We start from the raw sequence: 27,313 nt of genomic DNA, 5'->3' as shown, positions 1-27,313 counted from the left end.
GTTACGATAATACGAAAATTATCCAAGATGATAAAAATTTATCATTACAATTACAAACATTATATAAAAAAATTATTTATGCATTATACCAAAAGAACTCTTAGTTTTTATTTATAACTTTCTATTTGATAAAATAGTTCTTACAGCAGAAATGAGATTAACCCTAGCAACAAACTGCCAATACGGATGGTTAATTGACCAGCGGCGCCCGAGTATGTAGAAATTGAAGGAGGCTTAATAGTAGATGAGGAATACCAGGTAATTATTGTAGATAGAGATGTGCTGGAACTTGTTGGCAATGAAATAGTAGTACCTGCATCTAAAGTTGCAGAATGAGGGGAAGAAAGGGCGGTACATGTGACACAAACCTCAGTTGCTGTTGCTTTTTGGAATGTGCTAGTTTTCAATGTATCTATGGCAACTAAATTTGTGTGCTCGGCGTATTGGGCAGAATCTACTGTGGTACTGTAGCCAGCCACTACGCTTTCCTCGGTTGAAAGAGAAGTTTTGGAACCCTTAATGGTAGATACCGGGACTAAACTTGTATGTTGTGCATATTGGGCGGCACCCACTGTAGTACTGTAGCCAGCCACTACGCTTTCCTCGGTTGAAAGAGAAGTTTTGGAACCCTTGATGGTAGATACTGGGACTAAACTTGTATGTTGTGCATATTGGGCGGCACCCACTGTGGTACTGTAACCCACCACTACACTTTCGCCAGTAAATGTATATATAACTGAACCATCTAGTGTGGAAATTGGAATCAGACTACCATATTCTGTAGCTTGCCCAGACTCAGTACATGTAGTTAAAGTAAAATAGCCGCTTTCATCGGTACTCATAATGACTGTTGGTGTTTCCAGCGTAGAAATTGGAAGCATACTTCCATATTCAGTAACTTGAGCCGACTGTGTAGATGAAATTACACTATACGCATCACCTTTATCCGTTGCAGTAGCTTCGGTCAATTTGGTGGAGGACACCATACTAAAGGTACTGTTTCTACTTGTACCTGTAACGACTGTAGGCTTCAGGGTGGAAATTGGAAGTAAGCTGTCGTACTCCGTAACCTGGGCTGATTCTGTGGATGAAATTACACTATAGGTATCACTTTTATCTGTACCGGTAACTACGGATTGATTGAGCCCAGTGGTGAAAGCCAAACTCGAACTACCGTCTCTACTGGTGCTTGTAGTAGCAGTAGTTACCTTGGTGTCAATTGTGGACGATAATAGTGAGCTGCTATGATATGAGGGTTGAAGCGAACCAGAATGGGTTGCATGAGTGAAAGTAGCATTTCTGGCATTAGCAGCTGCTGTCGCAGCGTTAGTGTTGATTGTTGACACCGAAAGTGAACTGTTGTTTACGATAGATTGCGCTATTTCAGTTGAAGAGGCCACCTTATTACTACCAGTTTTATCGGTACCAGAAGTGGTGGTACTAGTAGTAATAGTCGAGATTGGTATCAAACTCCCTATTTCAGTAAGTTGTGCAGACTCTGTAGTAGTGGTTAGAATATAAGACCCAGAGGCAACCGTTGTGTTTGAAACAAATGGGCCGGATGATAAACTGGACGTAGTAGAACTAACTGAAGAAGTATTAGTGATACTAGAAGAAATACTTGTTCCTGTTATGTTAATCGCGAACGGAGCAATGGTGGCTAATTGAGTTGCGGATGATGTTGTGGAGTTGGAGACATATGGCGGATTAGTAGATTGACTTGCAGATGAAGCTCCTGAAACAGTAGTGTTTGCCAGGTATGGAGAGCTAATTACAGATTCAAGAACAGATGAGGATGAGAGTGTAGTGGAGTTACTAACATATGAAGGAGTAGTAGTATGTTGGGTAGCTGATGATACTGATATTGTGACGTTACTGGTGTATGATAGAGTGCTTGACAATTTTTCAGCAGATGAAACTGCTATAGTAGAAGTAGATTGGGTAACAGCGGTAGTTGTAGAATTATCAATGTAGGAAGCCTGTGTGACAGATATACTAGCTGAACTGATAATACTATATGTTTCAGTAGCAGACAGAGAAGATGAAGGAGTAGTAAAGGTTGAGTTTGAAGAACTTGGAGCCGATAAAGAAATACTTGAAGAAGAAGCTTGTTCACTGCTAGAAGAAACCGTAGAGACAGCGGACATGGAAGCGTCCGCCGAGGTGCTAGCACCGTCAACTGTAGAAGAAAGGATCCCGCTACTCAATGATGCAGTAACCGCAACTTCAGGGATAGCGGATGATTGCGAAGTATAAGAAGAAAGCGTTGAATTTGAGTATGTTGGTGTTATAGCAGCATCAGAGCTAGTTGTGTCATCACTGGTGGTGGAATCAATGTTAGCAGCTGACTCAGAATATAATTCTGAGGCTAGGGTGGTTGAAGTATCTCTCTTTCCTAAAAGTCTGACAGATGTACCTTCATCGGGATATGTTAATTCGACAGTATTTGATATGGACGAGGTAGATAGCTTCTTTGTGAAATAAGTCACACGGAAGTATAGCCCACCGCTGATTGTAGAATTAAATAAACATCTAATTTCATCTTCTGTGGAGTAGTCATGAACAGTTGTATATGGGATAGCATTAATAGGTTCGTTAAAAGAATCAACGGCAGTGACAACCTCAAACTTAGTTAACGAAGTATCGAATACGTAATCTGAGGAGGAAGATGTCTGAGAAGTCAAATAAACGGGATTTCTGAACGTTCTCATTGGTAAGTCAACGGTAAACCAGGCGGTATTATTAGTTTTGTATATACCACCATCTGTTGTTATAGCAGAAGTATTTTTAGCGACGTAATCAATAACGTCATTAAACATAGTATTTTCTGAATAGAAACTGTAAACGATGCTTTTTGGTTCTGTAACTTTGGATTTAGCATCTGATGTAAGCTGTGCAAGGAAGTTAAATGTAGTAGTTATATCTTCTGAACTCTTTTCTGGAATAGAAATGGTGAAATTGTTCGTCGATTTATCTGGGCGTGATATCGTGGCAACACTGTTAGAATTATGTTTTATGCTGAAGGGTTCTTGAGGGAATGAGCTGAAAGCATCTGGTACTTGGAATGTTATATTTTGCTGACTTCCCTTTGGAATAGACAGTTGCCCTTCTATTATGAACCAATGATCTGGATCCGTACATTCTTTTGTTTTGGTATAACTATCTGTTATTTGAATATCTTTTAAAATCGGTTGCGTTTGTGTGAGAGCGTTTGCTAGGCCGAGTATCGAAATGACTCGTACTAGATGTAACAATAGTTTATTCATTGTAGTGTTTTATATTATGCTTGTTTATGTTGATTCTACTGAAAGAAAACCATCAGAAAGTTTGAGTCTAAGGACACAAGTTTTAGGTCGGCAAGAATGTATTCTGCTTTTATATTTGTACTGTTATGGACGAATAAAAAAAAAACAAGCCACATTAAAAAGGAAGTACTAAATCGTATTCTTAGCATCAAACCAGCATCTTACTCATAAAAGCTTGAGTACCTTTTCGGAAGTGTCAGCCGAAAGTGTCAGTAAATTAGTCCCTTGTCAGCCTGCTGTTTTTCCTCACGGCGCGGAGCCAGCGCGTCCGAATTAGGAAAATAATAGAGCCAGCAAGAACCATTTCACTAAAGAGGTTACTAAAGAGGTTACTAAAGGAACCAGCAGAGGCTATATTAGTTGTGAATGGTACCATTCTATGCATAAATTTATTGGGATATGATCCTCCATGGTGGGACTTCGTTTAATATCAAATCCTTAGCACTGTTTTTTTTTGCTTTTTCTTTTTTGTGTTTCTTTTTCTTTGGCAGGGAAACGACATATCCAACATCCCATACACTATTGATCTTCGTTATGGCATTACTGCCACGCTCAACGTCATTTTTCGTCTTGTAGCTTATTCTCTGATTATTGTTATTGCAAGAGGTAAACGCTCATTGTGAATAACAATTTCGGAAACGGAGATACAATCTAGAAAAAAATAACAACAAACGAATTCGTTGCTAGGATCCACTCAATACACAGTATAGCCACAAAGAATAGGATATTCCAGCATGGTTTTGCCTATAATAATTGGTTTGGGCGTGACAATGGTTGCTCTAAGTGTCAAGTCTGGTCTCAATGCATGGACCGTCTACAAGACCCTGTCCCCTTTAACTATTGCAAAACTAAATAACATTCGCATAGAAAACCCGACGGCGGGCTACCGCGATGCACTTAAGTTCAAAAGCTCACTGATAGACGAAGAACTGAAAAATAGATTAAACCAGTACCAGGGAGGCTTTGCACCGCGAATGACAGAGCCCGAAGCCTTGCTCATCTTGGATATCTCCGCCAGAGAGATTAATCACTTGGATGAAAAATTACTGAAAAAAAAGCACAGGAAGGCTATGGTTCGTAACCACCCAGACAGAGGAGGGAGTCCCTACATGGCGGCCAAGATAAATGAGGCGAAAGAAGTTCTCGAAAGAAGTGTTTTACTAAGAAAGAGATAAAAGAACTTTATATATCATGTAGCCAATTGCTACACTTCCTTACACCACATAGTATACGGCGATAATCGTCAACACTTCCGGGAAAGTGCGGCCATCGGAGACTTTCAAACAAGTCATTAGAATTAGAACAAAGAACAGTAGTGGAGAGCATATATGTGTTTGCATACCCTCCAAAAGAAAGCGATTATAGTAACATTAATATGAAGGCATCGCTTACGTTTAGTCTCTCCGGAATATACGCCCCCTGTAGCATTTCTAGGGATATATATCTCGAATACGGCGATAAAAAAGCTGAATGTTTATATGGGACAATTAGATTGCCTCAGTACGGTCCAGGTTGCACGCCTGGTAAAATTGTACATTGTGTCCTGGATGATTCACTGCCCTTCTGTAGCATTGTTGTACCTTCCAAACTTTTTGGGTTTATGCCGACACAGCCCACTATGGATTTTTGCTATTTTGAACCCATATTAGACAATGTAGTACCTGTACTGGATAGCGTAACGTTTCTGATTAATGAACAATTGTACTCAAAACTAATGGACCTACCGCAAGAGATGCAACAAATACAATTTTTGCATTACAAATATAACATCAACTCCATGGAAACCGTGGTTCATTCTCGAGATATTTTAACATCTGGTCTTTGCCAAATTTTAAACTGCTCACCTTTCCCGCAGGGCCTTGTTGATTTTACAGAAACCCAATTGATATTAGTAAATGATACTGAGCAGAAACTAAGTGCTCTAAAATATGCTAACGAAGATGAAGAATATGCATTACCTAAAATAGGGACAAATTCTGCTTTATCAATTGATCTTGAATCTCTCCCCTGCACAATTTCAAGAGATCTTTTGCGACCTGCACCTCACATCAATGATGATAATTCAATATATGCCTTTACAGACGCTGAAACTCTACTGCGCCTGGATGTCACAAGTGGATCGTTTATAACAGTGTCAAATATGGGTTGCGTCAGGCTAGTTAAGCTGTTTGTTTTACTACTCCCCAACGGCTTTAAAAAAAGAACAATATACGCACCTCCCAAAATAATAGCAAGCTTTCCAGACTGCAGCGTCGTGACAATATCAAAGTCCAATATAGGCCATACAGATATTCCCATTGCTAATCAAGTTTTCATCTCAAGAGTTGGAGGCTGGCTTCAATCTCAGAAATGCTTTCAAAATATTATTCTAACAACCTTGAAAAAGTTTTTTAGCGAGAGCAAAAGGATTCTTTGTCAAAATGATTTAATCCCAATCGCTTTTGATTCAAGTATGGCTGATCTCAATATAGCAGAGGAAAATGATGAGTCTGATGACGAAGATGAGCTAGGGCAGTACTACAAGAACGATTCCCTTGTATGGTTCTTTGTCACAAGCGCAGAGCTCGATTGCTTCTCTAAAGATAATTCTCATTTTATTATTGATCCCAATCGGACGAAGCTAATAACAACTAATATCACTAACAGAAGACCATTACCCTTGAGTAGATCCAATCTTCAGAGATATTACGGTTTTGCTGAAACTTTTTACTATGATTTGCATATCTTCCCCTATGTAAGACAATTGGTTAACATATTAGAAACTTCCTTCAATTGTTCTCAAAGGGGAATCACCCTAAATGCCTCTGTGTTACTTCATTCCACTACAAACAATGTGGGCAAGGCTACAATGGTGAGATTTGCTTCAAAATATCTTGGTATACATCTACTGGAGATAGATTGCCTTTCGCTCACTTCAAATTCAAGACAACTGGATTCAACATCTAAGATTATTGGTTACATTAGGGCTAAATGTGAAAATGTCCTACCGTACGCATCACCTGCTGTGATTTTTTTGGCTCATTTGGATTCAATTTTGCTTGACGTAAACGCTAATCAAGATCCAGAGGCAATCAAATTACAAAAATCTATAAACTTCGAAATGTCTAAACTTCTGGACGATTTTACGTTTAAATTCCCAGGAACTACATTTGTTGGCTCCGTAAATAACATAGATAACGTGCCTTCCAGCTTTAGATCACATATGAGATTTGAGATTCTCGTACCCGTTCCGTCTGAAGCACAGAGACTGCGTATCTTTCAGTGGTACTTATCTTCACATGAACTAAACAGAGATGTTCAACAAAAGGTTCCAGTATCTTACATGGATAATATTTCATTTTCATCACTCTCTTCATATTCTGCTGGTTTAACTCCTTTAGACATCAAATCAATTGTGGAAACGGCACGAATGACGGCTACTGCGCGTTTTTACCAAGAATCAAAGAAGTGTGGATGGCTTCCGCAATCAATTTTGATCACTCAGGAGGATTTATCAAAAGCTACTTCGAAAGCTAGGAACGAATTCTCGGTTTCGATTGGTGCCCCACAAATCCCTAACGTAACTTGGGATGATATAGGTGGTATTGATTTTGTTAAAGGTGAAATATTGGACACAATAGACATGCCGCTAAAACATCCTGAATTATTTACCTCAGGTATGAAAAAGAGAAGCGGTATTCTTTTTTATGGTCCACCGGGTACAGGTAAAACTCTAATGGCTAAGGCCATTGCAACAAATTTTTCTTTAAATTTTTTTAGTGTTAAAGGCCCTGAACTGTTGAATATGTACATTGGTGAGAGTGAAGCTAATGTGCGCAGAGTGTTTCAAAAGGCGAGAGAGGCTAAACCTTGTGTCATATTTTTCGATGAAATCGATTCAGTAGCACCCAAACGTGGTAATCAAGGTGATTCGGGTGGTGTTATGGATCGTATCGTTTCACAGTTACTAGCAGAGTTAGATGGTATGAGTACCGACGCTGACGGTGTATTTGTTATCGGAGCAACAAACAGACCAGACTTATTGGACGAAGCACTACTAAGACCAGGACGATTCGATAAATTGTTATATTTAGGCATTCCGGATACGGATACCAAACAATTGAATATTTTAGAGGCTCTGACTCGCAAATTCGTGCTCGACAACGACGTAAAGCTTATTGAGTTGGCAAAGCTATGTCCATTTAATTACACCGGGGCAGATTTTTATGCTCTCTGCTCAGATGCAATGCTTAACGCCATGTCAAGAATTGCACGCATGGTAGAAAAAAAAGTTTCTCAGCATAACGAATTGACGGGAGAGAATATTTCTACACGTCGCTGGTTTGATAAGATTGCGACAAAAGAGGATACTAAGGTTGTCGTAAAAATGGAAGACTTCTTGAAAGCACAAGAGCAGCTCACCCCAAGTGTGTCGCGGGCTGAACTGAATCATTATGAAGCGGTGAGAGCTAATTTTGAAGGTGCTTAAGTAATATCAACTCAGAGCGTATAGGTAAATTTGTAAATATATGTCCCATATTTTGCCTTGAAATTTATCTTTTTATTTACTTACCCTCCCCGGCTCATAGTATCTATCGAAAGGGAAAAACAGAAAAGATACTAGTAGTTGATTATACATAATAAAAATTTGAAGTAATAACCATAAAGGTTCATAAAACAATTGCGCCATACAAAACATTCGTGGCTACAACTCGATATCCGTGCAGATGGTATATGAAGCAACACCTTTTGATCCGATCACGGTCAAGCCAAGCGATAAAAGACGCGTTGCATATTTTTACGATGCAGACGTTGGGAACTATGCATATGGAGCAGGTCACCCGATGAAGCCGCATAGAATAAGAATGGCACATTCCCTTATTATGAATTATGGCTTGTACAAGAAGATGGAAATTTACAGAGCTAAGCCGGCAACGAAACAAGAAATGTGTCAGTTCCATACTGATGAATACATTGATTTTTTATCGAGGGTTACTCCAGATAATTTAGAAATGTTTAAAAGAGAAAGTGTCAAGTTTAATGTCGGAGATGATTGTCCTGTCTTTGATGGGCTCTATGAGTACTGTAGCATATCTGGTGGTGGCTCTATGGAAGGAGCTGCTCGTCTGAATAGAGGCAAATGTGATGTTGCTGTCAACTATGCGGGTGGTTTGCATCATGCAAAAAAATCGGAAGCTTCTGGGTTTTGTTATTTAAATGACATAGTACTGGGCATTATTGAGCTACTACGATACCACCCCAGAGTTCTGTATATTGATATTGATGTGCACCATGGTGATGGTGTAGAGGAAGCGTTTTATACAACGGATCGTGTCATGACATGTTCTTTCCACAAATATGGTGAGTTTTTCCCTGGCACAGGTGAACTGAGAGATATAGGGGTGGGTGCAGGAAAAAACTACGCGGTCAATGTGCCATTAAGAGACGGTATTGACGATGCTACGTATAGATCTGTGTTTGAACCTGTGATAAAAAAAATTATGGAATGGTATCAACCTTCTGCTGTCGTGTTACAGTGTGGTGGGGACTCCTTGTCCGGCGATCGTCTTGGTTGCTTTAATCTTTCCATGGAAGGCCATGCTAATTGTGTAAACTATGTGAAATCCTTTGGGATCCCAATGATGGTTGTTGGTGGAGGAGGCTATACTATGAGAAATGTTGCAAGGACATGGTGCTTTGAAACAGGTCTACTAAATAACGTTGTCTTGGATAAAGATTTACCGTACAATGAATATTACGAATATTACGGTCCAGATTATAAGTTAAGTGTTAGACCTTCGAATATGTTCAATGTAAATACTCCCGAATATCTTGACAAGGTAATGACCAATATATTTGCTAATTTGGAAAACACAAAGTATGCCCCTAGTGTTCAGTTGAATCACACACCTAGGGATGCCGAAGATTTGGGTGATGTTGAAGAAGATTCTGCCGAGGCTAAAGATACGAAGGGTGGTTCGCAATATGCGAGGGACCTACATGTTGAGCATGACAATGAATTCTATTGAAAAAAAGAGTTGGAAGTATATACGAATATAAATAATGTGAAACAAAAGAAGAAAAGTGAATAAAAGGCACTTAAGACGCTATCCAATTGTGTATGAGAAGTGCAAACTCAATTTTTTTGCAAAAGACTTTTCTCAAACCTTTAATTGATGCGTTCCGTTCATACATCAACCGCGTCCCATACGTTTCGAAGAAAATTGCCTATATGTGTTATTTACATACTAGAGATATTTTAATATTGAAACAGTTGTATTTCTATTGTAATTACTATCTAAACGTCTCGTCCCACCGCTGTTGATAAAGCGGTGCCAATATAATTTATAATCACGCCTGGGTAAATGACTTTTAATTTCTTAAATCATCGAAGTATGCGAAAACAAGAAGTCTTTATTCATAATAAAAAACAAATTCGGTTACTACGACTTTTATATGTCATTCAATATTTGGTAATAATTTTACAGTATTAACCCTATCCTCATCTGATTCACTCTCTTCTAATTGCATATATTTTCAAATTCGCTTTCAGCGCTGTACAAAACCAGTAAGCAGATCTCGTACGAAGACTCAAATAAGTTGCATTGTTCGTATTCAAGGAAACCGGGGGGCAAAATTTCCAACCATATTTAAGTATGACAATATTTCCAAGTCAAGGATGCATGCTGTTCTTCTCTTCATTAACTAGCTAACCAATTAGCTGAACGGCTTTGTATTTTACTTAACATATTGTCTATTGCATAAAAAACCACTATTCAGCATGACTGACTTGTTTAAACCTCTACCTGAACCACCTACCGAATTGGGACGTCTCAGGGTTCTTTCTAAAACTGCCGGCATAAGGGTTTCACCGCTAATTCTGGGAGGAGCTTCAATCGGCGACGCATGGTCAGGCTTTATGGGCTCTATGAATAAGGAACAGGCCTTTGAACTTCTTGATGCTTTTTATGAAGCTGGAGGTAATTGTATTGATACTGCAAACAGTTACCAAAATGAAGAGTCAGAGATTTGGATAGGTGAATGGATGGCATCAAGAAAACTGCGTGACCAGATTGTAATTGCCACCAAGTTTACCGGAGATTATAAGAAGTATGAAGTAGGTGGTGGTAAAAGTGCCAACTACTGTGGTAATCACAAGCGTAGTTTACATGTGAGTGTGAGGGATTCTCTCCGCAAATTGCAAACTGATTGGATTGATATACTTTACATTCACTGGTGGGATTATATGAGTTCAATCGAAGAAGTTATGGATAGTTTGCATATTTTAGTTCAGCAGGGCAAGGTCCTATATTTAGGAGTATCTGATACACCTGCTTGGGTTGTTTCTGCGGCAAATTACTACGCTACATCTCATGGTAAAACTCCTTTTAGCGTCTATCAAGGTAAATGGAATGTATTGAACAGGGACTTTGAGCGTGATATTATTCCAATGGCTAGGCATTTTGGTATGGCTCTAGCCCCATGGGATGTCATGGGAGGTGGAAGATTTCAGAGTAAAAAAGCAATGGAAGAACGGAAGAAGAATGGAGAGGGTCTGCGTACTTTTGTGGGTGGCCCCGAACAAACAGAATTGGAGGTTAAAATCAGCGAAGCATTGACTAAAATTGCTGAGGAACATGGAACAGAGTCTGTTACTGCTATCGCTATTGCCTATGTTCGCTCTAAAGCGAAAAATGTTTTCCCATTGATTGGAGGAAGGAAAATTGAACATCTCAAGCAGAACATTGAGGCTTTGAGTATTAAATTAACACCGGAACAAATAGAATACCTGGAAAGTATTGTTCCTTTTGATGTTGGCTTTCCCAAAAGTTTAATAGGAGATGACCCAGCGGTAACCAAGAAGCTTTCACCCCTCACATCGATGTCTGCCAGGATAGCTTTTGACAATTAGTTAAAGTGATTATTTTATGTTAATATCCATCTACTATATTTTGAAAAGAAGCTACAAATTATACGCAGTTGCCTTATCCACCGAGTGTGTGCAAATTTTGCAAGGAAATAAAGTGTTAAGATAAACGAAGTTCATTTAAAGCTTGTATACATGCTCTGATACGTAAATATGTATGTCTATATATCGAGTAGGAAACAACAGCTAATGTGAAATCATAAACAAGTCGTAGAGGAAGGCTGGGCTGAACGAGTGACGAAGCACGTTTAAGCTGGAAGAGCCAATCTCTTGAAAGTACCTTCCTGTCTGCATTTTTCTTGATGAATAGCCATCAATCTTTGAGCTTCCAAAGGATCAGAAACCTCTTCTGGTTCTGGCCAGGACAAGTATTCATTAGTGTAGTTCGAGACATAGTCTGGTGGCAAGATGGCTAATCTCTTACCGTAACCGGTAACCTTCTTCCAGTCACGGTGAACATTGTACAAAGATGAAGAGAAGTAAGCGTAACATCTTTGGTATTGCTTGTAAGATAGATCGTTGTTCAATCGAGGCTTGAAGTCGATGTATTCTTTCCAAGCCTTCACAGGGTCGGCTAGAACGTAGTCGGTTGCCTTCTTGATGGCTTTCAAGAACTTTCTGACCTTTTCAGGGTTCTTCTTCAAAAATTCATCGTTGCAGATGTAAAGAACGGTACAGAAGCAACAGCAACCCAAGCAAGCCAACTTGTCAATTCTCAACATCTTAGCATCAGAAGCTGGTCTGCCTTGCTTAGCCAAGTACTCTTCCAATTCGACTTGTTGCATACATTCGATACCAATACCAGCATCAATCTTACCTTCGATGATGTACTTGGCGACATTCATACCACATCTGACTGCGGTGTAGTCTTCTGGCTTCATACCGTAGTGCTTGGTCAATTCATCGATTTGGATCTTACCGAATTCACCAACGTAACCGATCTTCTTACCCTTTAGGGACTGGAAGTCTTCAGTGATACCACTGCCCTTTAAGTACAAGACACCGGTAAATGGTTCGTCCAACAAAGAGGCAACAGAGGTCACTGGGAAACCACGGGCCTTGGCAGCCAAGGTGTGAATCATGGCTTTCAAACCCATGTCGACCTTACCAGATCCAATTAACTCAGTGACATCGGAAGGATTGGTTGGTTCTAGGATGGCCATGTCTAGACCTTGCTCCTTGAAGTAACCTTTGGTTTGAGCCAAGAAAATTGGAATATGGTATGGGGTTGGTTGCCAGTTCAACAAAAATGTGATCTTGTCTGTAGACATAGCTTGGAAGTGTGTTTATTGTTGTTGTGGTATTTTTATAAAATTGAAAAGGTAAAAGAACGAAAGAATGGACAAGAATATTGTTCATGAAGATGATAATACGAGGTTTTTATATGTTTTGTTTGCTGTCGTCGCAAGAGATTGATGTTGCTTATTTTGCTATAACAGCACCATTTTCATAATCTGAATAAGTAATATTTCAAGCCTTCTGCTAGTTGAATAATTCGTATATTTCATAGTTCATGAGCCGTTCAATTGGAACTGTACTCATTGCATCATAGCCAAAAACCGATAAATGCATTAATGTTGTCACCTCCAGGTGATTTGCTGTCTTTATGCACTAACGCGCCAATCTCGTCCCCCTAAAAAATTAAGCCGACTCATCGCCTAATAGCATATAATAATCTTCCTCGAAAAGAATATACATGCATATTTGTAAACACATATATATATACGTAAACATACATATGTATATACGTGAACGATTGTGCCCTTTAGCAAGGCCAATGTGTAAGACTGATAGGATGAAAAAGTTTTAACGTTTAATTCTCATATATACAAACTGGCTGAATATGGTTTCCATGTTGTGCTACATAATATATAGAAACTACAATAGCCGACTGCCCCTTCGAAGGAAACAAATTAGCGTTGTGTGAGCATCGCTAGTTCTACCATCCGATTTCAGAAAGTCTTGCACCGTTTTTGCCTCCTGCTTCATTAATTGATTGGATGGAAATACCACCCATCAAGTCACCCAAATCGCTGGAAATTTGCAACAGTTTTGCTGGATTATCGTAGTGAGTCGTGGCTTCAACAATAGCACATGCTAACTTCTCAGGATCTGACGATTTGAATATACCTGAACCGACGAAAACACCTTCACAACCCAATTGCATCAATAGAGCAGCGTCTGCTGGAGTAGCAACTCCACCAGCAGCAAAATTGACTACAGGTAGCTTTCCCTCTGATAGTGTTGTCTTCAGCAAGTCGACAGGGACGCGTAATTCTGTGGCCTTAGCTGCAAAATCGGATTCGGTCTTCAAATTCTCTTTATACTGCTGGATCTCCGCCTTAATCTTGGTGATGTGCTTGACGGCCTCGGAAACGTCACCGGTACCTGCTTCACCTTTGGTACGGATCATTGCAGCACCTTCGTTTATTCTTCTCAAAGCCTCACCTAGATCCTTGGCACCGCAAACAAATGGCACCTTGAAGTTATGCTTCTCAATGTGATGTGTCCAATCAGCTGGAGTCAAAACCTCGCTTTCGTCAATGTAGTCTACTTGCAGCTCTTCCAGGATCTGTGCCTCCACGAAGTGTCCAATACGGACCTTTGCCATCACCGGAATTGAAACAGCTTCCATAATTTCTTTGATCATGCGAGGATCTGACATACGGCATACTTGGCCAGACTTGCGCATGTCAGCTGGAATGCGTTCCAATGCCATTACAGCACAAGCGCCCGCTCTTTCTGCGATAATAGCCTGTTCAGGTGTGACGACGTCCATAATCACACCGCCCTTTAACATTTGGGCAAGCCCAGTTTTAACCTTGAATTCTGACATTTTTGTCTTTTTTACGATATACTTATTTTTCTATTATAGTTCCTTTCCTAGAAGGGTCGAATAATAATGTGACTATGGTGGAGAAACATACTAGTTTTATATATGTGTGTGTGTGTGTGTGAAATTCATTCCACATGAACAAATAATTCTGATCTTTCCTTGCCACAACATTTTGCCATTCAAACGATATAATGTGCCTACTACTGTTATGCCATTGGGCGGCGCGTCACTTTATTGGAAACTGTAAGAATAGTTGAGCCATCTTTCATCATTCAGCTACAAAAAAAAAAAGTTATTCATTGATAAAAGCCCATTTTTTTCTGTTTGAGTAGCAAGCACACTTACCATGACCCCGGTTGCTGGGGCCAAGACAAGAGTAATATCTCAAAAATGACCGTCGTTATCGGAGTCTTGGCATTACAGGGTGCGTTCATTGAACATGTGCGACACGTAGAAAAATGCATCGTCGAAAACAGGGATTTCTATGAAAAAAAACTATCTGTGATGACAGTGAAGGATAAAAATCAACTAGCTCAATGTGATGCATTGATCATACCTGGGGGAGAGTCGACTGCAATGTCCCTTATTGCAGAAAGAACAGGATTTTACGACGATCTCTACGCATTCGTACACAACCCAAGCAAGGTAACCTGGGGTACTTGTGCAGGTATGATTTATATTTCACAACAATTATCTAACGAAGAAAAACTGGTCAAGACGCTGAATTTACTAAAGGTTAAAGTAAAAAGAAATGCATTTGGGAGACAAGCTCAGTCTTCTACCCGGATTTGCGACTTTTCAAACTTTATTCCTCACTGCAATGATTTTCCTGCTACTTTTATAAGAGCCCCAGTAATAGAAGAGGTGCTGGATCCTGAACATGTGCAGGTCCTGTACAAATTAGATGGGAAGGATAATGGTGGTCAAGAACTAATTGTTGCCGCTAAGCAAAAAAACAATATTCTTGCGACATCATTTCATCCGGAATTGGCAGAAAACGATATACGGTTTCACGACTGGTTCATCAGAGAATTTGTTCTTAAAAACTACAGTAAATAAAAGGGACGTATAGTATAGTTATGGAGAAAGGAGATCATCACTGTTCATTCTGAACTCGCCTCATTGAAACTTACCTATTTAGTTATACCCAAATGTATTGCATATGACTTTCTTTGAAAAATCATCACCCAAAGAACTGGTGTGGCCCCACGGTTTTCTCGAGTTTTCAGTGTCCACCACCGTAGCAAAACATGATAACCAGTGCAGTCTTGGAAATTGCTCGTTAATGGCACTAACTGTATCGATATGAATCAGATCGGTATTGGATCCGACATTGTCAAGCGTAGTAGCAATCTGCAGAATGAGCCCCAAGGTGGTAATGTAGCCAGTCCCAGTCAAATCCTGGTGACGAATGATGGCCTCAGTTACTGCATCTGCGTAGTCCTGATTTCCACCTGTCGCATTAAATACAAGCTCCCTTGAAAGTATGCCACCATAATACTCAAATGACATCTTCGTGGCTCTCATATTCTTATCTGTTGTTGCAATATCATGAAGTAAGCAGGTGACGTACAAAACTTCCTGATCCAAGTCCCATGCTGGAAATTGGTCTCTTATGATAGCTACACTATATTGAAAAACACGCAAAGAGTGGTTTAGAACGGGGGCAGTCAATTCTTTAGCGGCATATTCCCGAACAAGCCTAGCAGTTTCACTGTTTGGAGGCGGAACAACGGCCCGTGGTCTAGGTGCATTCACCACTGGAATGGCCTTTTCTACCTCTCTAGGAACTCTTACAAATCCGTACTGTGACATGATTGATTCTTTTGAAGAGGAGCAAGGCAAAAAACAGTACGAAGCAACTTCATGTTAACAGAAGAAGAAGGAAACTAACCCATTTATATATAATTTTATGAGGGGACCGATCCTAAAAAGTTATTTGTAAAGCTCGTACAAGATTGATTGATGACTTCCCGACAAACTATTGTGCGGTGGAGTATTTTGTATTATAGAAATGATAGTGTCCATGCACTTTAATAAGATCTTTTTTGCGGACATTTGTTTCGGGGCCGTCCAAAGTTGTTTGATGGTATAACTCCGCATATTTGACATCTTTCTCTTTTAAACCAGTATCGGTTAGTCTTTTGCAATTTTCTTGAGGGATTCAGTCTAGAAAGTTGATTTTCATTGCTGTTAAGATAAAAATTCCTTCTAACCCAGCTTGTACTCCGTATACTTTCAATGCTCTCAAAACGATATGGATACTAGTTAGTTTAGACCCTGTAGTTTCACCAGCTGCTAGTATTCAACGTTCATGCGACTTCTATAAAGGAGTGCTTGGCTTTGATGTTACAACATTCGGGAACTATCGCAGGGCTTTGTCTTTTTTTGGAGTCAGAAAAATCAATTTGAATGAGGTGGGAAAGGAATTTGAGCCCAAGGCACAGAAGCCAACTCTCGGATCTGCCGATCTGTGTTTTATCTTAGAGGATCCTTTGAATAACAGTTACGCATCTTGAAAGCTTGGATTTTCCAATTGAAGAGGGCACTGTAATCCGTACAGGCGCAGTCAACCCTATTATCAGTATACATCCGTGATTAAGATGAAAGTGTGATGGAAATATCAAATAGAATAAAAGAAACGGAATAGAGCTATTTTTTTTTTTATATTATAGACATAGTCTAAGCGAGTTTAACCTTTGAAATATAAAAAAAAACAAAAGGAAAAAAGTAGTATGTGGGCTGCACTAAACTAAAACCGTGAGGTATTTAGATATATATTCTACATTGTTTTACGTTATAGCATGTATAAACATACAAATACATACTGTGAGATGATTGTGGTATGACACAGTGTGTAATAGAGGAAGTGAAGAATGCCAAGAGCAGTTTTTTATCTATTTTCTGCGAATTTTCTTATGTCGGAAGTTATTCTCGGATAATATGCGGCTGCGCTAAAAATAGTTTATCGCATGCGTAAATCAGGGACCAATTCATAATGCTATAATGGACGTCGCAGTGCAGGAACTACTTGATTTTTTTTTTTTTTTTTAATTTTTTTCTTTCTATAGCTAGTCACACAGCCATTACCACCCAAAATTAAACTGTTTTATGTATGTTTAGTCACCAAATTATCAAAAGAGCATGATTTTTCTCCTGAGTATTTCAAAGTGAAATTTGAAATCTTACCAAGCCCTCAATATAAACCAATATTTCAAGAAAGCTAGAGACATTGCAAATATTTTGCTCATTCAAACATATAGCTAAGGCAAAGGGATACTAAAACTCAGCAACTTGATGAAAGTTCGAAAATAACTGACAGTGTATCTATAAAAGTTTCACTGTGGGAATGCAGTGTCCATCCAGTATTCAGCACAGGTTTTCCTAAGCCTTCTGTACATCCCTTCATTTAACAGTAAATGTGGAAAACAAGAAGGGTAATTGTGAAAGAGTCCGATTGTAGTTGATGAACAGTAAAATCACTTATTATTTAAGGATTCCGCTGCGGTATGCGTTTTCTACTGATGTGTGGAGCAAGCCACGCCATGTGATTAACCTTGCTTGATAAAAACACCAACCCATCGTTCAGAATATGCATGGAATACAGCATCTCTAGGAGGAGAAAGACAATAAGTTTAGCGCATATGGTAGGATGATAGCACACTGATTTCTGTCAACCAGTGAGAAATAGGGAAAAAGAAAATGGTTGTAATGGTAAAAAGTAGTCTCGTTTTGGTTATTCGCAGCTGACAAACTACAAAATATATAAATTGAAAAAGTTGTATTTATCTTTACGCTAAGGACTCCTCACTGCAGGATAATTGCGCTTCTTTAATATATGGCCATAGTTCCACATTCAATGATAGAGCCCGCATAGATTTCTTTGCAGAGAGAACGCGGTAGAAGAAGTGGCTAAAAAACCATTCACAGTCAATCCCGTCAAAGAAAAACTCTTCATTCTTCCAGACTTTTTTCTCAAACAAGTACCTATTCATTTTTTTTGCAATTTCGTCCCATCCATTCGCACCACTTTCTTGCTCATTTATAATAGTCGACAAGAACTGCATCTTGTGTTCCATTTTCACGGATAAAACGATCATCCTCATGTTTTGGAAACCTTGTACCAACATGAAAAGAATCCACCCGAGATAAAAGGTGCGTAATAGAAGGCACATTCCCCGTGACACATATATGCAGCACAAAAAATTAAGGAATGGTATCAACATAAAAATATTGGAAATCCTCTTTAAAAACCAAGTAAGCTTAAATCGGTAAGCTTCTTTGGGAAGTTTAGCATCTTCCAGGCCAACAGGGCTCCATGATTTCTCAGAATTAAACAACTTCCATTGTTTTTCAACTTCTCTAAAATAAACTCCCAATGCTTCTTCAATGTAAGGGACGGAATCCTTAAATGACTTAACCTTGGCAGCTTCGTCTTTTTTCAAAGAAAATGGTTCGAGAAGGGTTGTTCTGAACGCTTCTTGACAGACCATGGCATTGAAGAAAAAGTACTTAGTATTCCAAGCCTTATTTTCATATAAGTACGAATTTAGATTTGCTGCAACAACTTCCCAATCATGAGGATCAGAACTTGGTGTGTTTTCAGTAACCTCTTTGCAAAACTGAATGAGTTGTTTCGATAAGGAACGCTTACGAGAAAGTCCACAAATAACAAGGACAAATATTGGTCCCAGAAACAGGACCAGAAGTGAAACTATAAGTGGGTAAATACAATTGTTGGAAAGTTTCCACCAGACGCTAAGTGGTAGCCATAATAGCATCCAGATGCGAAACGCTAAGGACTTGTAAATTTCATAACAAAACCAGGTAAAGCTGCTTCTGAAAAGATCTTGAGGTAGAACAATCTTTTGGGATTCGAGCTGTTTGAAGGATAATACATCTACACTCTTCTCATTTTTAAGTTCATTCTCTTTCATTTTCGGTAGTGAGATGGCAGTTCGAGGGGTTTTTTATTCGAGATAGTAACTTCTGGCTTTTCGCTTTTATACAGCACAGCAGAAAAAAAAAGCCGCCGAGGCGCGCGCGTTCATGCAATGGCTCAGTAACCTCGTGATAGAAAAAGGGAAACAATATTGGGCTATTTTAGGCAAAGAAACTCAGCTATTCGAAAAGGGCATCCATTTCATTTCCGGTTTTCTATCTAGCCAACTCGATAATCGTAATAACGAATTTACAAAACTTTAATGCGGGTACATCACGGTGTGCCGTAACGTTGGTTTACATTTAAGGTGCGACCAGCAATGTCACTGCTCGTACAGCGGTTACCGCTTGAATGAAATACATATTTTAAGCGTAGATTTCCTGTGACAAAACTGTGTAAACATCTAGTAGAAAATAGACGTAGCTGTCACAAATATTTACACAGGAAGAGTCTGTCCTACGTATCTGACATGAAGATTCATAGAACCAAGTTACTTCCCAATGTGGACAACCTTTCGATACCATGTCAATAGCTTCCCCTTATGTTCGGTGTCACTGTAAAACGGATCAAAGCAAAACCTAGAGGTACGGTGGTACTCAGATTATGCATGACCTCTGGGTAATTAGCACTTCTCCCGCTTGTTTTGAGATTCTGTATATAAATATTGCAAACAAAAGGATAGAGCGCGGATGGCAGCCCTTACAGTAAAAATTATTCGTTTTAATCATGCGTCAGTGTGAGATTCTATGACAATAGTATGAGAAGATGGGGTGAAGTAAAAGCGTCTGTATGACTATAGAGTACAGTTATATTACAATATATGGAATAGAGCATAGTGGTATGACGTATTAAGGAACATTTAAGTTAATGACGTCATGGTGGTATTGATACGCAATTGAGTGTGTTTATGTATTATGGTTGAAGAATAGAATATTTTTATGTTTAGGTGATTTTAGTGGTGATTTTTTTGTAATATTGGCATAAGTGTATATAAATTGAGTGGTTAGTATACGGTGTAAAAGTGGTGTAACGTATGTATTAAGAGCAGTTATACAATATTTGGGGCCGCCGAATGAGATATAGATATTAAAATGTGGATAATCGTGGGAGTTATGGGTAAATGGCACAGGGTATAGACCGCTGAGGCAAGTGCCGTGCATAATGATGTGGGTGCATTTGGTACTGATTTAGTGAGAGATGGGCCATGGAGTGGAGTGGAATGTTATGGCAGGGTAAGTTGAGATGGTATATACTGTAGCATCCGTGTACGTATGACCGATCAGAATACAAGTGAAGGTGAGTATGGCATGTGGTAGTGGGATTAGAGTGGTAGGGTAAGTATATGTGTATTATTTACGATTATTTGTTAACGTTTCAATATGGAGGGTAGAACAACAGTATAGTGAGTAGCAGATGGTCGATGGTAGGGTAATGGTAGTAGAGTTGGATTTGGGTAATTGGAGGGTAACGGTTATGATGGGCGGTGGATGGTAGTAGTAAGTAGAGTGATGGATGGTGGTTGGGAGTGGTATGGTTGAGTGGGGCAGGGTAACGAGTGGGGAGGTAGGGTAATGGAGGGTAAGTTGAGAGACACGTTCATCAGGGTTAGAATAGGGTAGGGTTAGGGTTGTGATGGGTGTGGGTGTGGGTGTGTGGGTGTGGGTGTGGTGTGGGTGTGTGGGTGTGGTGTGTGGGTGTGGGTGTGGGTATATATATGTCACTGTATTGCATGCTGGATGGTGTTAGACAAGGCCGTAGGGACATATAGCATCTAGGAAGTAACCTTGTACGAAAATAGGCAATATTTCCTGTTTAGGCGATTGTGACGCAGATTTTAGTCCAACGATCTAGCGTCAAGGAATTTTTTTATAGTGGGACATTGCACCAAGGAAGTAACTTGATACGTCGTGGGTGAATGGGTCTGTTTTCTTATTCGGCGGGGTAATACATTTTTGGGGGAAGTTTGTCTGTCTGACGCGCCATATGTAGGTACGCCAAAAAGGGCTCCTCTACTTCGAAGCGCGAGGTCGTATACCTAATAAGGAAATGTAATTTATAACTTTCTATTATATTGGTCTTTTCGAGAGCGGAAGAAGTTGTAGGCTAAGCGCAGGCTAAGCGTAGGTCCATATTTAAAGTATCCAAGAGAATATCCACGAAGCGGCTGAGCAACGAACAGAATCCTGGTTCTCCTCGACTAAGCAGATAGTTAAGATACTGTGCACCATGGAAATTGAAAACGAACGTACGTACCGACTACTTTATTTTTGCAGGCCGGAAATCAAGCGATGAATGAGACATCCTTCTGCTTTCTATGTTGTGCTTGAAGGGGACAGACAGTCGCTTATCTTAGTGAGATTTCTTACTAACTGAATTTACTTTGCTGCTGCTAGAGATTTGCACCTGCATAGCGCAGATTCTGCATCTTCTCAATAGCTTAATTATTACATTCTTAGATGATGATAAGACGGAAACTGGACAATCTTTTGTTTATATTGATGGATTTCTTGTCAAAAAGCATAACAATCAACATACTATTGTTAATTTCGAAACTTACAAAAATAAAATGAAAGTTTCCGATAGGCGTAAGTTTGAAAAAGCAAACTTTGACGAGTTTGAGTCGGCTCTAAATAACAAAAACGACTTGGTACATTGTCCCTCAATAACTTTATTTGAATCGATCCCCACGGAAGTGCGGTCATTCTACGAAGACGAAAAGTCTGGTCTAATCAAAGTGGTAAAATTCAGAACTGGTGCAATGGATAGGAAAAGGTCTTTTGAAAAAATTGTCGTTTCCGTCATGGTCGGGAAAAATGTACAAAAGTTCCTGACGTTTGTTGAAGACGAACCAGATTTCCAGGGCGGACCAATCCCTTCAAAGTATCTTATTCCCAAGAAAATCAACTTGATGGTCTACACGTTGTTTCAAGTGCATACTTTGAAATTCAATAGAAAGGATTACGATACCCTTTCTCTTTTTTACCTCAACAGAGGATACTATAATGAGTTGAGTTTCCGTGTCCTGGAACGTTGTTACGAAATAGCGAGTGCCAGGCCGAACGACAGCTCTACGATGCGTACTTTCACTGACTTTGTTTCTGGCACACCTATTGTAAGGGGTCTTCAGAAAAGCACCATAAGGAAATATGGATACAATTTGGCACCCTACATGTTTTTGTTACTACACGTAGATGAGCTATCGATTTTTTCTGCATACCAAGCAAGTTTACCTGGCGAAAAGAAAGTCGACACAGAGCGGCTGAAGCGTGATCTATGCCCACGTAAACCCACTGAGATAAAGTACTTTTCACAGATATGTAACGATATGATGAACAAAAAGGACCGATTGGGTGATATTTTGCATATTATCTTGCGAGCATGTGCGCTCAATTTCGGGGCGGGTCCCCGTGGTGGCGCTGGTGACGAAGAGGATCGATCCATTACGAATGAAGAACCCATTATTCCCTCTGTGGACGAGCATGGCTTGAAAGTATGTAAGTTGCGCAGTCCTAACACTCCACGAAGACTCAGAAAAACACTAGATGCCGTGAAAGCTTTATTGGTGTCGTCTTGTGCTTGTACCGCAAGGGATTTAGATATATTTGATGACAACAACGGCGTTGCGATGTGGAAATGGATCAAAATTCTGTACCACGAAGTAGCGCAGGAAACCGCGCTGAAGGACTCTTATAGAATAACTTTGGTACCTTCTTCTGATGGTGTATCAGTATGTGGAAAACTGTTTAATCGCGAGTATGTCCGCGGCTTTTACTTTGCATGCAAGGCTCAGTTTGATAACCTTTGGGAAGAATTGAACGACTGCTTTTATATGCCTACAGTGGTTGATATTGCCAGCCTCATTTTGCGTAATCGAGAAGTTTTGTTCAGAGAGCCAAAGCGAGGAATTGACGAGTATCTGGAGAACGATTCTTTCCTTCAAATGATACCTGTTAAATATCGTGAAATTGTGCTGCCCAAGTTGAGAAGAGATACTAACAAAATGACCGCGGCTCTTAAAAATAAAGTCACTGTTGCAATTGACGAGCTTACGGTGCCACTTATGTGGATGATCCATTTTGCCGTAGGATACCCTTACCGTTATCCAGAGCTTCAGCTACTCGCTTTTGCCGGTCCTCAGCGCAACGTATACGTCGATGATACAACAAGACGCATCCAACTGTACACTGATTACAACAAGAACGGTTCATCGGAGCCTCGACTTAAGACGCTTGACGGACTCACTTCAGATTACGTGTTTTATTTTGTCACTGTGCTAAGGCAAATGCAAATATGTGCGCTTGGTAACAGTTATGACGCTTTTAATCATGATCCTTGGATGGATGTGGTGGGATTTGAGGATCCAGATCAAGTAACAAATCGAGACATTTCGAGGATAGTTTTGTATTCCTACATGTTTCTGAATACCGCGAAGGGCTGTCTGGTTGAATACGCAACTTTTCGGCAGTACATGAGGGAACTTCCGAAGAATGCACCTCAGAAGCTGAATTTTCGGGAGATGCGTCAGGGGTTGATTGCCCTAGGACGGCACTGCGTAGGTAGCAGATTTGAAACAGATTTGTACGAGTCGGCGACGAGTGAACTCATGGCCAATCATTCCGTTCAAACAGGGCGAAATATTTACGGTGTGGATTCCTTTTCGTTAACTAGTGTCAGTGGGACGACCGCCACTTTATTGCAGGAACGAGCTTCCGAGCGCTGGATTCAATGGTTAGGCCTTGAAAGCGACTACCATTGTTCATTCTCTAGTACTCGGAATGCGGAAGACGTAGTGGCAGGTGAGGCGGCGAGTTCAGATCATCATCAAAAAATTTCAAGAGTAACGCGAAAAAGGCCCCGAGAGCCCAAGAGTACAAACGATATCCTCGTCGCAGGCCAGAAACTCTTTGGCAGCTCCTTTGAATTCAGGGACTTGCATCAGTTGCGCTTATGTCATGAAATATACATGGCAGACACACCCTCTGTGGCAGTACAGGCCCCACCGGGCTATGGTAAGACGGAGTTATTTCATCTCCCCTTGATAGCACTGGCGTCTAAGGGCGACGTGAAATATGTGTCGTTTCTGTTTGTACCGTACACAGTGTTGCTTGCTAATTGCATGATCAGGTTGAGCCGATGCGGTTGCTTGAATGTGGCCCCTGTAAGAAACTTTATTGAAGAAGGTTGCGATGGCGTTACTGATTTATACGTGGGGATCTACGATGATCTTGCTAGCACTAATTTCACAGACAGGATAGCTGCGTGGGAGAATATTGTTGAGTGCACCTTTAGGACCAACAACGTAAAATTGGGTTACCTCATTGTAGATGAGTTTCACAACTTTGAAACGGAGGTCTACCGGCAGTCGCAATTTGGGGGCATAACTAACCTTGATTTTGACGCTTTTGAGAAAGCAATCTTTTTGAGCGGCACAGCACCTGAGGCTGTAGCTGATGCTGCGTTGCAGCGTATTGGGCTTACGGGACTGGCCAAGAAGTCGATGGACATCAACGAGCTCAAACGGTCGGAAGATCTCAGCAGAGGTCTATCCAGCTATCCAACACGGATGTTTAATCTAATCAAGGAGAAATCCGAGGTGCCTTTAGGGCATGTTCATAAAATTTGGAAGAAAGTGGAATCACAGCCCGAAGAAGCACTGAAGCTTCTTTTAGCCCTCTTTGAAATTGAACCAGAGTCGAAGGCCATTGTAGTTGCAAGCACAACCAACGAAGTGGAAGAATTGGCCTGCTCTTGGAGAAAGTATTTTAGGGTGGTATGGATACACGGGAAGCTGGGTGCTGCAGAAAAGGTGTCTCGCACAAAGGAGTTTGTCACTGACGGTAGCATGCGAGTTCTCATCGGAACGAAATTAGTGACTGAAGGAATTGACATTAAGCAATTGATGATGGTGATCATGCTTGATAATAGACTTAATATTATTGAGCTCATTCAAGGCGTAGGGAGACTAAGAGATGGGGGCCTCTGTTATCTATTATCTAGAAAAAACAGTTGGGCGGCAAGGAATCGTAAGGGTGAATTACCACCGATTAAGGAAGGCTGTATAACCGAACAGGTACGCGAGTTCTATGGACTTGAATCAAAGAAAGGAAAAAAGGGCCAGCATGTTGGATGCTGTGGCTCCAGGACAGACCTGTCTGCTGACACAGTGGAACTGATAGAAAGAATGGACAGATTGGCTGAAAAACAGGCGACAGCTTCCATGTCGATCGTTGCGTTACCGTCTAGCTTCCAGGAGAGCAATAGCAGTGACAGGTGCAGAAAGTATTGCAGCAGTGATGAGGACAGCGACACGTGCATTCATGGTAGTGCTAATGCCAGTACCAATGCGACTACCAACTCCAGCACTAATGCTACTACCACTGCCAGCACCAACGTCAGGACTAGTGCTACTACCACTGCCAGCATCAACGTCAGGACTAGTGCGACTACCACTGAAAGTACCAACTCCAGCACTAATGCTACTACCACTGCCAGCACCAACGTCAGGACTAGTGCTACTACCACTGCCAGCATCAACGTCAGGACTAGTGCGACTACCACTGAAAGTACCAACTCCAACACTAGTGCTACTACCACCGAAAGTACCGACTCCAACACTAGTGCTACTACCACCGAAAGTACCGACTCCAACACTAGTGCTACTACCACTGCTAGCACCAACTCCAGCACTAATGCCACTACCACTGCTAGCACCAACTCCAGCACTAATGCCACTACCACTGAAAGTACCAACGCTAGTGCCAAGGAGGACGCCAATAAAGATGGCAATGCTGAGGATAATAGATTCCATCCAGTCACCGACATTAACAAAGAGTCGTATAAGCGGAAAGGGAGTCAAATGGTTTTGCTAGAGAGAAAGAAACTGAAAGCACAATTTCCCAATACTTCCGAGAATATGAATGTCTTACAGTTTCTTGGATTTCGGTCTGACGAAATTAAACATCTTTTCCTCTATGGTATTGACGTATACTTCTGCCCAGAGGGAGTATTCACACAATACGGATTATGCAAGGGCTGTCAAAAGATGTTCGAGCTCTGTGTCTGTTGGGCTGGCCAGAAAGTATCGTATCGGAGGATGGCTTGGGAAGCACTAGCTGTGGAGAGAATGCTGCGAAATGACGAGGAATACAAAGAATACTTGGAAGACATCGAGCCATATCATGGGGACCCTGTAGGGTATTTGAAATTTTTTAGCGTAAAAAGGGGAGAGATCTACTCTCAGATACAGAGAAATTATGCTTGGTACCTGGCCATTACTAGAAGAAGAGAAACAATTAGTGTATTGGATTCGACAAGAGGCAAGCAAGGGAGCCAAGTTTTCCGCATGTCTGGAAGGCAGATCAAAGAGTTGTATTATAAAGTATGGAGCAACTTGCGTGAATCGAAGACAGAGGTGCTGCAGTACTTTTTGAACTGGGACGAAAAAAAGTGCCGGGAAGAATGGGAGGCAAAAGACGATACGGTCTTTGTGGAAGCGCTCGAGAAAGTTGGAGTTTTTCAGCGTTTGCGTTCCATGACGAGCGCTGGACTGCAGGGTCCGCAGTACGTCAAGCTGCAGTTTAGCAGGCATCATCGACAGTTGAGGAGCAGATATGAATTAAGTCTAGGAATGCACTTGCGAGATCAGCTTGCGCTGGGAGTTACCCCATCTAAAGTGCCGCATTGGACGGCATTCCTGTCGATGCTGATAGGGCTGTTCTGCAATAAAACATTTCGGCAGAAACTGGAATATCTTTTGGAGCAGATTTCGGAGGTGTGGTTGTTACCACATTGGCTTGATTTGGCAAACGTTGAAGTTCTCGCTGCAGATAACACGAGGGTACCGCTGTACATGCTGATGGTAGCGGTTCACAAAGAGCTGGATAGCGATGATGTTCCAGACGGTAGATTTGATATATTATTATGTAGAGATTCGAGCAGAGAAGTTGGAGAGTGAAGGAAATTGTTGTTACGAAAGTCAGTGATTATGTATTGTGTAGTATAGTATATTGTAAGAAATTTTTTTTTCTAGGGAATATGCGTTTTGATGTAGTAGTATTTCACTGTTTTGATTTAGTGTTTGTTGCACGGCAGTAGCGAGAGACAAGTGGGAAAGAGTAGGATAAAAAGACAATCTATAAAAAGTAAACATAAAATAAAGGTAGTAAGTAGCTTTTGGTTGAACATCCGGGTAAGAGACAACAGGGCTTGGAGGAGACGTACATGAGGGCTATTTAGGGCTATTTAGGGCTATGTAGAAGTGCTGTAGGGCTAAAGAACAGGGTTTCATTTTCATTTTTTTTTTTTAATTTCGGTCAGAAAGCCGG

The 27,313-nt window shown here is 40.6% G+C and overlaps 11 protein-coding genes across 11 annotated transcripts, besides 1 other annotated feature; 6 read left to right on the top strand and 5 right to left on the bottom strand.

Annotated features, from left to right (window-relative positions):
* Nucleotides 1–140: 140 nt before the first annotated feature.
* EGT2 (Egt2p) lies at nucleotides 141–3,266 on the bottom strand (the record flags this gene model as incomplete). The annotated part of the gene is made up of 1 exon (NM_001183165.2): nucleotides 141–3,266. The coding sequence occupies one exon, from the start codon at nucleotides 3,264–3,266 to the stop codon at nucleotides 141–143; it is 3,126 nt and encodes a 1,041-aa protein (NP_014072.2).
* A 773-nt stretch (nucleotides 3,267–4,039) lies between these two features.
* MDJ2 (Mdj2p) lies at nucleotides 4,040–4,480 on the top strand (the record flags this gene model as incomplete). The annotated part of the gene is made up of 1 exon (NM_001183166.1): nucleotides 4,040–4,480. One exon carries the CDS (start codon nucleotides 4,040–4,042, stop codon nucleotides 4,478–4,480), a length of 441 nt encoding a protein of 146 aa, NP_014071.1.
* Nucleotides 4,481–4,680: 200 nt separating this feature from the next.
* On the top strand, nucleotides 4,681–7,773 carry PEX6 (AAA family ATPase peroxin 6; the record flags this gene model as incomplete). The annotated part of the gene is made up of 1 exon (NM_001183167.1): nucleotides 4,681–7,773. One exon carries the CDS (start codon nucleotides 4,681–4,683, stop codon nucleotides 7,771–7,773), a length of 3,093 nt encoding a protein of 1,030 aa, NP_014070.1.
* Nucleotides 7,774–8,011: 238 nt separating this feature from the next.
* Nucleotides 8,012–9,313, top strand: RPD3 (histone deacetylase RPD3; the record flags this gene model as incomplete). Its single annotated transcript, NM_001183168.1, has 1 exon — nucleotides 8,012–9,313. One exon carries the CDS (start codon nucleotides 8,012–8,014, stop codon nucleotides 9,311–9,313), a length of 1,302 nt encoding a protein of 433 aa, NP_014069.1.
* A 752-nt stretch (nucleotides 9,314–10,065) lies between these two features.
* On the top strand, nucleotides 10,066–11,196 carry AAD14 (putative aryl-alcohol dehydrogenase; the record flags this gene model as incomplete). The annotated part of the gene is made up of 1 exon (NM_001183169.1): nucleotides 10,066–11,196. The coding sequence occupies one exon, from the start codon at nucleotides 10,066–10,068 to the stop codon at nucleotides 11,194–11,196; it is 1,131 nt and encodes a 376-aa protein (NP_014068.1).
* Nucleotides 11,197–11,459: 263 nt separating this feature from the next.
* THI12 (4-amino-5-hydroxymethyl-2-methylpyrimidine phosphate synthase) lies at nucleotides 11,460–12,482 on the bottom strand (the record flags this gene model as incomplete). The annotated part of the gene is made up of 1 exon (NM_001183170.1): nucleotides 11,460–12,482. One exon carries the CDS (start codon nucleotides 12,480–12,482, stop codon nucleotides 11,460–11,462), a length of 1,023 nt encoding a protein of 340 aa, NP_014067.1.
* A 668-nt stretch (nucleotides 12,483–13,150) lies between these two features.
* Nucleotides 13,151–14,047, bottom strand: SNZ2 (pyridoxine biosynthesis protein SNZ2; the record flags this gene model as incomplete). The annotated part of the gene is made up of 1 exon (NM_001183171.1): nucleotides 13,151–14,047. One exon carries the CDS (start codon nucleotides 14,045–14,047, stop codon nucleotides 13,151–13,153), a length of 897 nt encoding a protein of 298 aa, NP_014066.1.
* A 390-nt stretch (nucleotides 14,048–14,437) lies between these two features.
* On the top strand, nucleotides 14,438–15,106 carry SNO2 (putative pyridoxal 5'-phosphate synthase; the record flags this gene model as incomplete). Its single annotated transcript, NM_001183172.1, has 1 exon — nucleotides 14,438–15,106. One exon carries the CDS (start codon nucleotides 14,438–14,440, stop codon nucleotides 15,104–15,106), a length of 669 nt encoding a protein of 222 aa, NP_014065.1.
* A 78-nt stretch (nucleotides 15,107–15,184) lies between these two features.
* On the bottom strand, nucleotides 15,185–15,862 carry DDI2 (cyanamide hydratase; the record flags this gene model as incomplete). Its single annotated transcript, NM_001183173.1, has 1 exon — nucleotides 15,185–15,862. One exon carries the CDS (start codon nucleotides 15,860–15,862, stop codon nucleotides 15,185–15,187), a length of 678 nt encoding a protein of 225 aa, NP_014064.1.
* Nucleotides 15,863–17,838: 1,976 nt separating this feature from the next.
* On the bottom strand, nucleotides 17,839–18,984 carry COS1 (Cos1p; the record flags this gene model as incomplete). The annotated part of the gene is made up of 1 exon (NM_001183174.1): nucleotides 17,839–18,984. One exon carries the CDS (start codon nucleotides 18,982–18,984, stop codon nucleotides 17,839–17,841), a length of 1,146 nt encoding a protein of 381 aa, NP_014063.1.
* A 901-nt stretch (nucleotides 18,985–19,885) lies between these two features.
* Nucleotides 19,886–27,313: a telomere (TEL14L; Telomeric region on the left arm of Chromosome XIV; composed of an X element core sequence, X element combinatorial repeats, a short stretch of telomeric repeats, and a long Y' element).
* On the top strand, nucleotides 21,216–26,943 carry YRF1-6 (Y' element ATP-dependent helicase protein 1 copy 6; the record flags this gene model as incomplete). The annotated part of the gene is made up of 2 exons (NM_001183177.1): nucleotides 21,216–21,234; nucleotides 21,383–26,943. The coding sequence occupies 2 exons, from the start codon at nucleotides 21,216–21,218 to the stop codon at nucleotides 26,941–26,943; spliced, it is 5,580 nt and encodes a 1,859-aa protein (NP_014060.1).

The sequence above is a fragment of the Saccharomyces cerevisiae genome, chromosome XIV (genome assembly GCF_000146045.2).
Source record: "Saccharomyces cerevisiae S288C chromosome XIV, complete sequence".
NCBI classification, from domain to species: Eukaryota; Fungi; Ascomycota; class Saccharomycetes; order Saccharomycetales; family Saccharomycetaceae; genus Saccharomyces; species Saccharomyces cerevisiae.
This window is presented reverse-complemented; position numbering and strand designations above follow the sequence as displayed.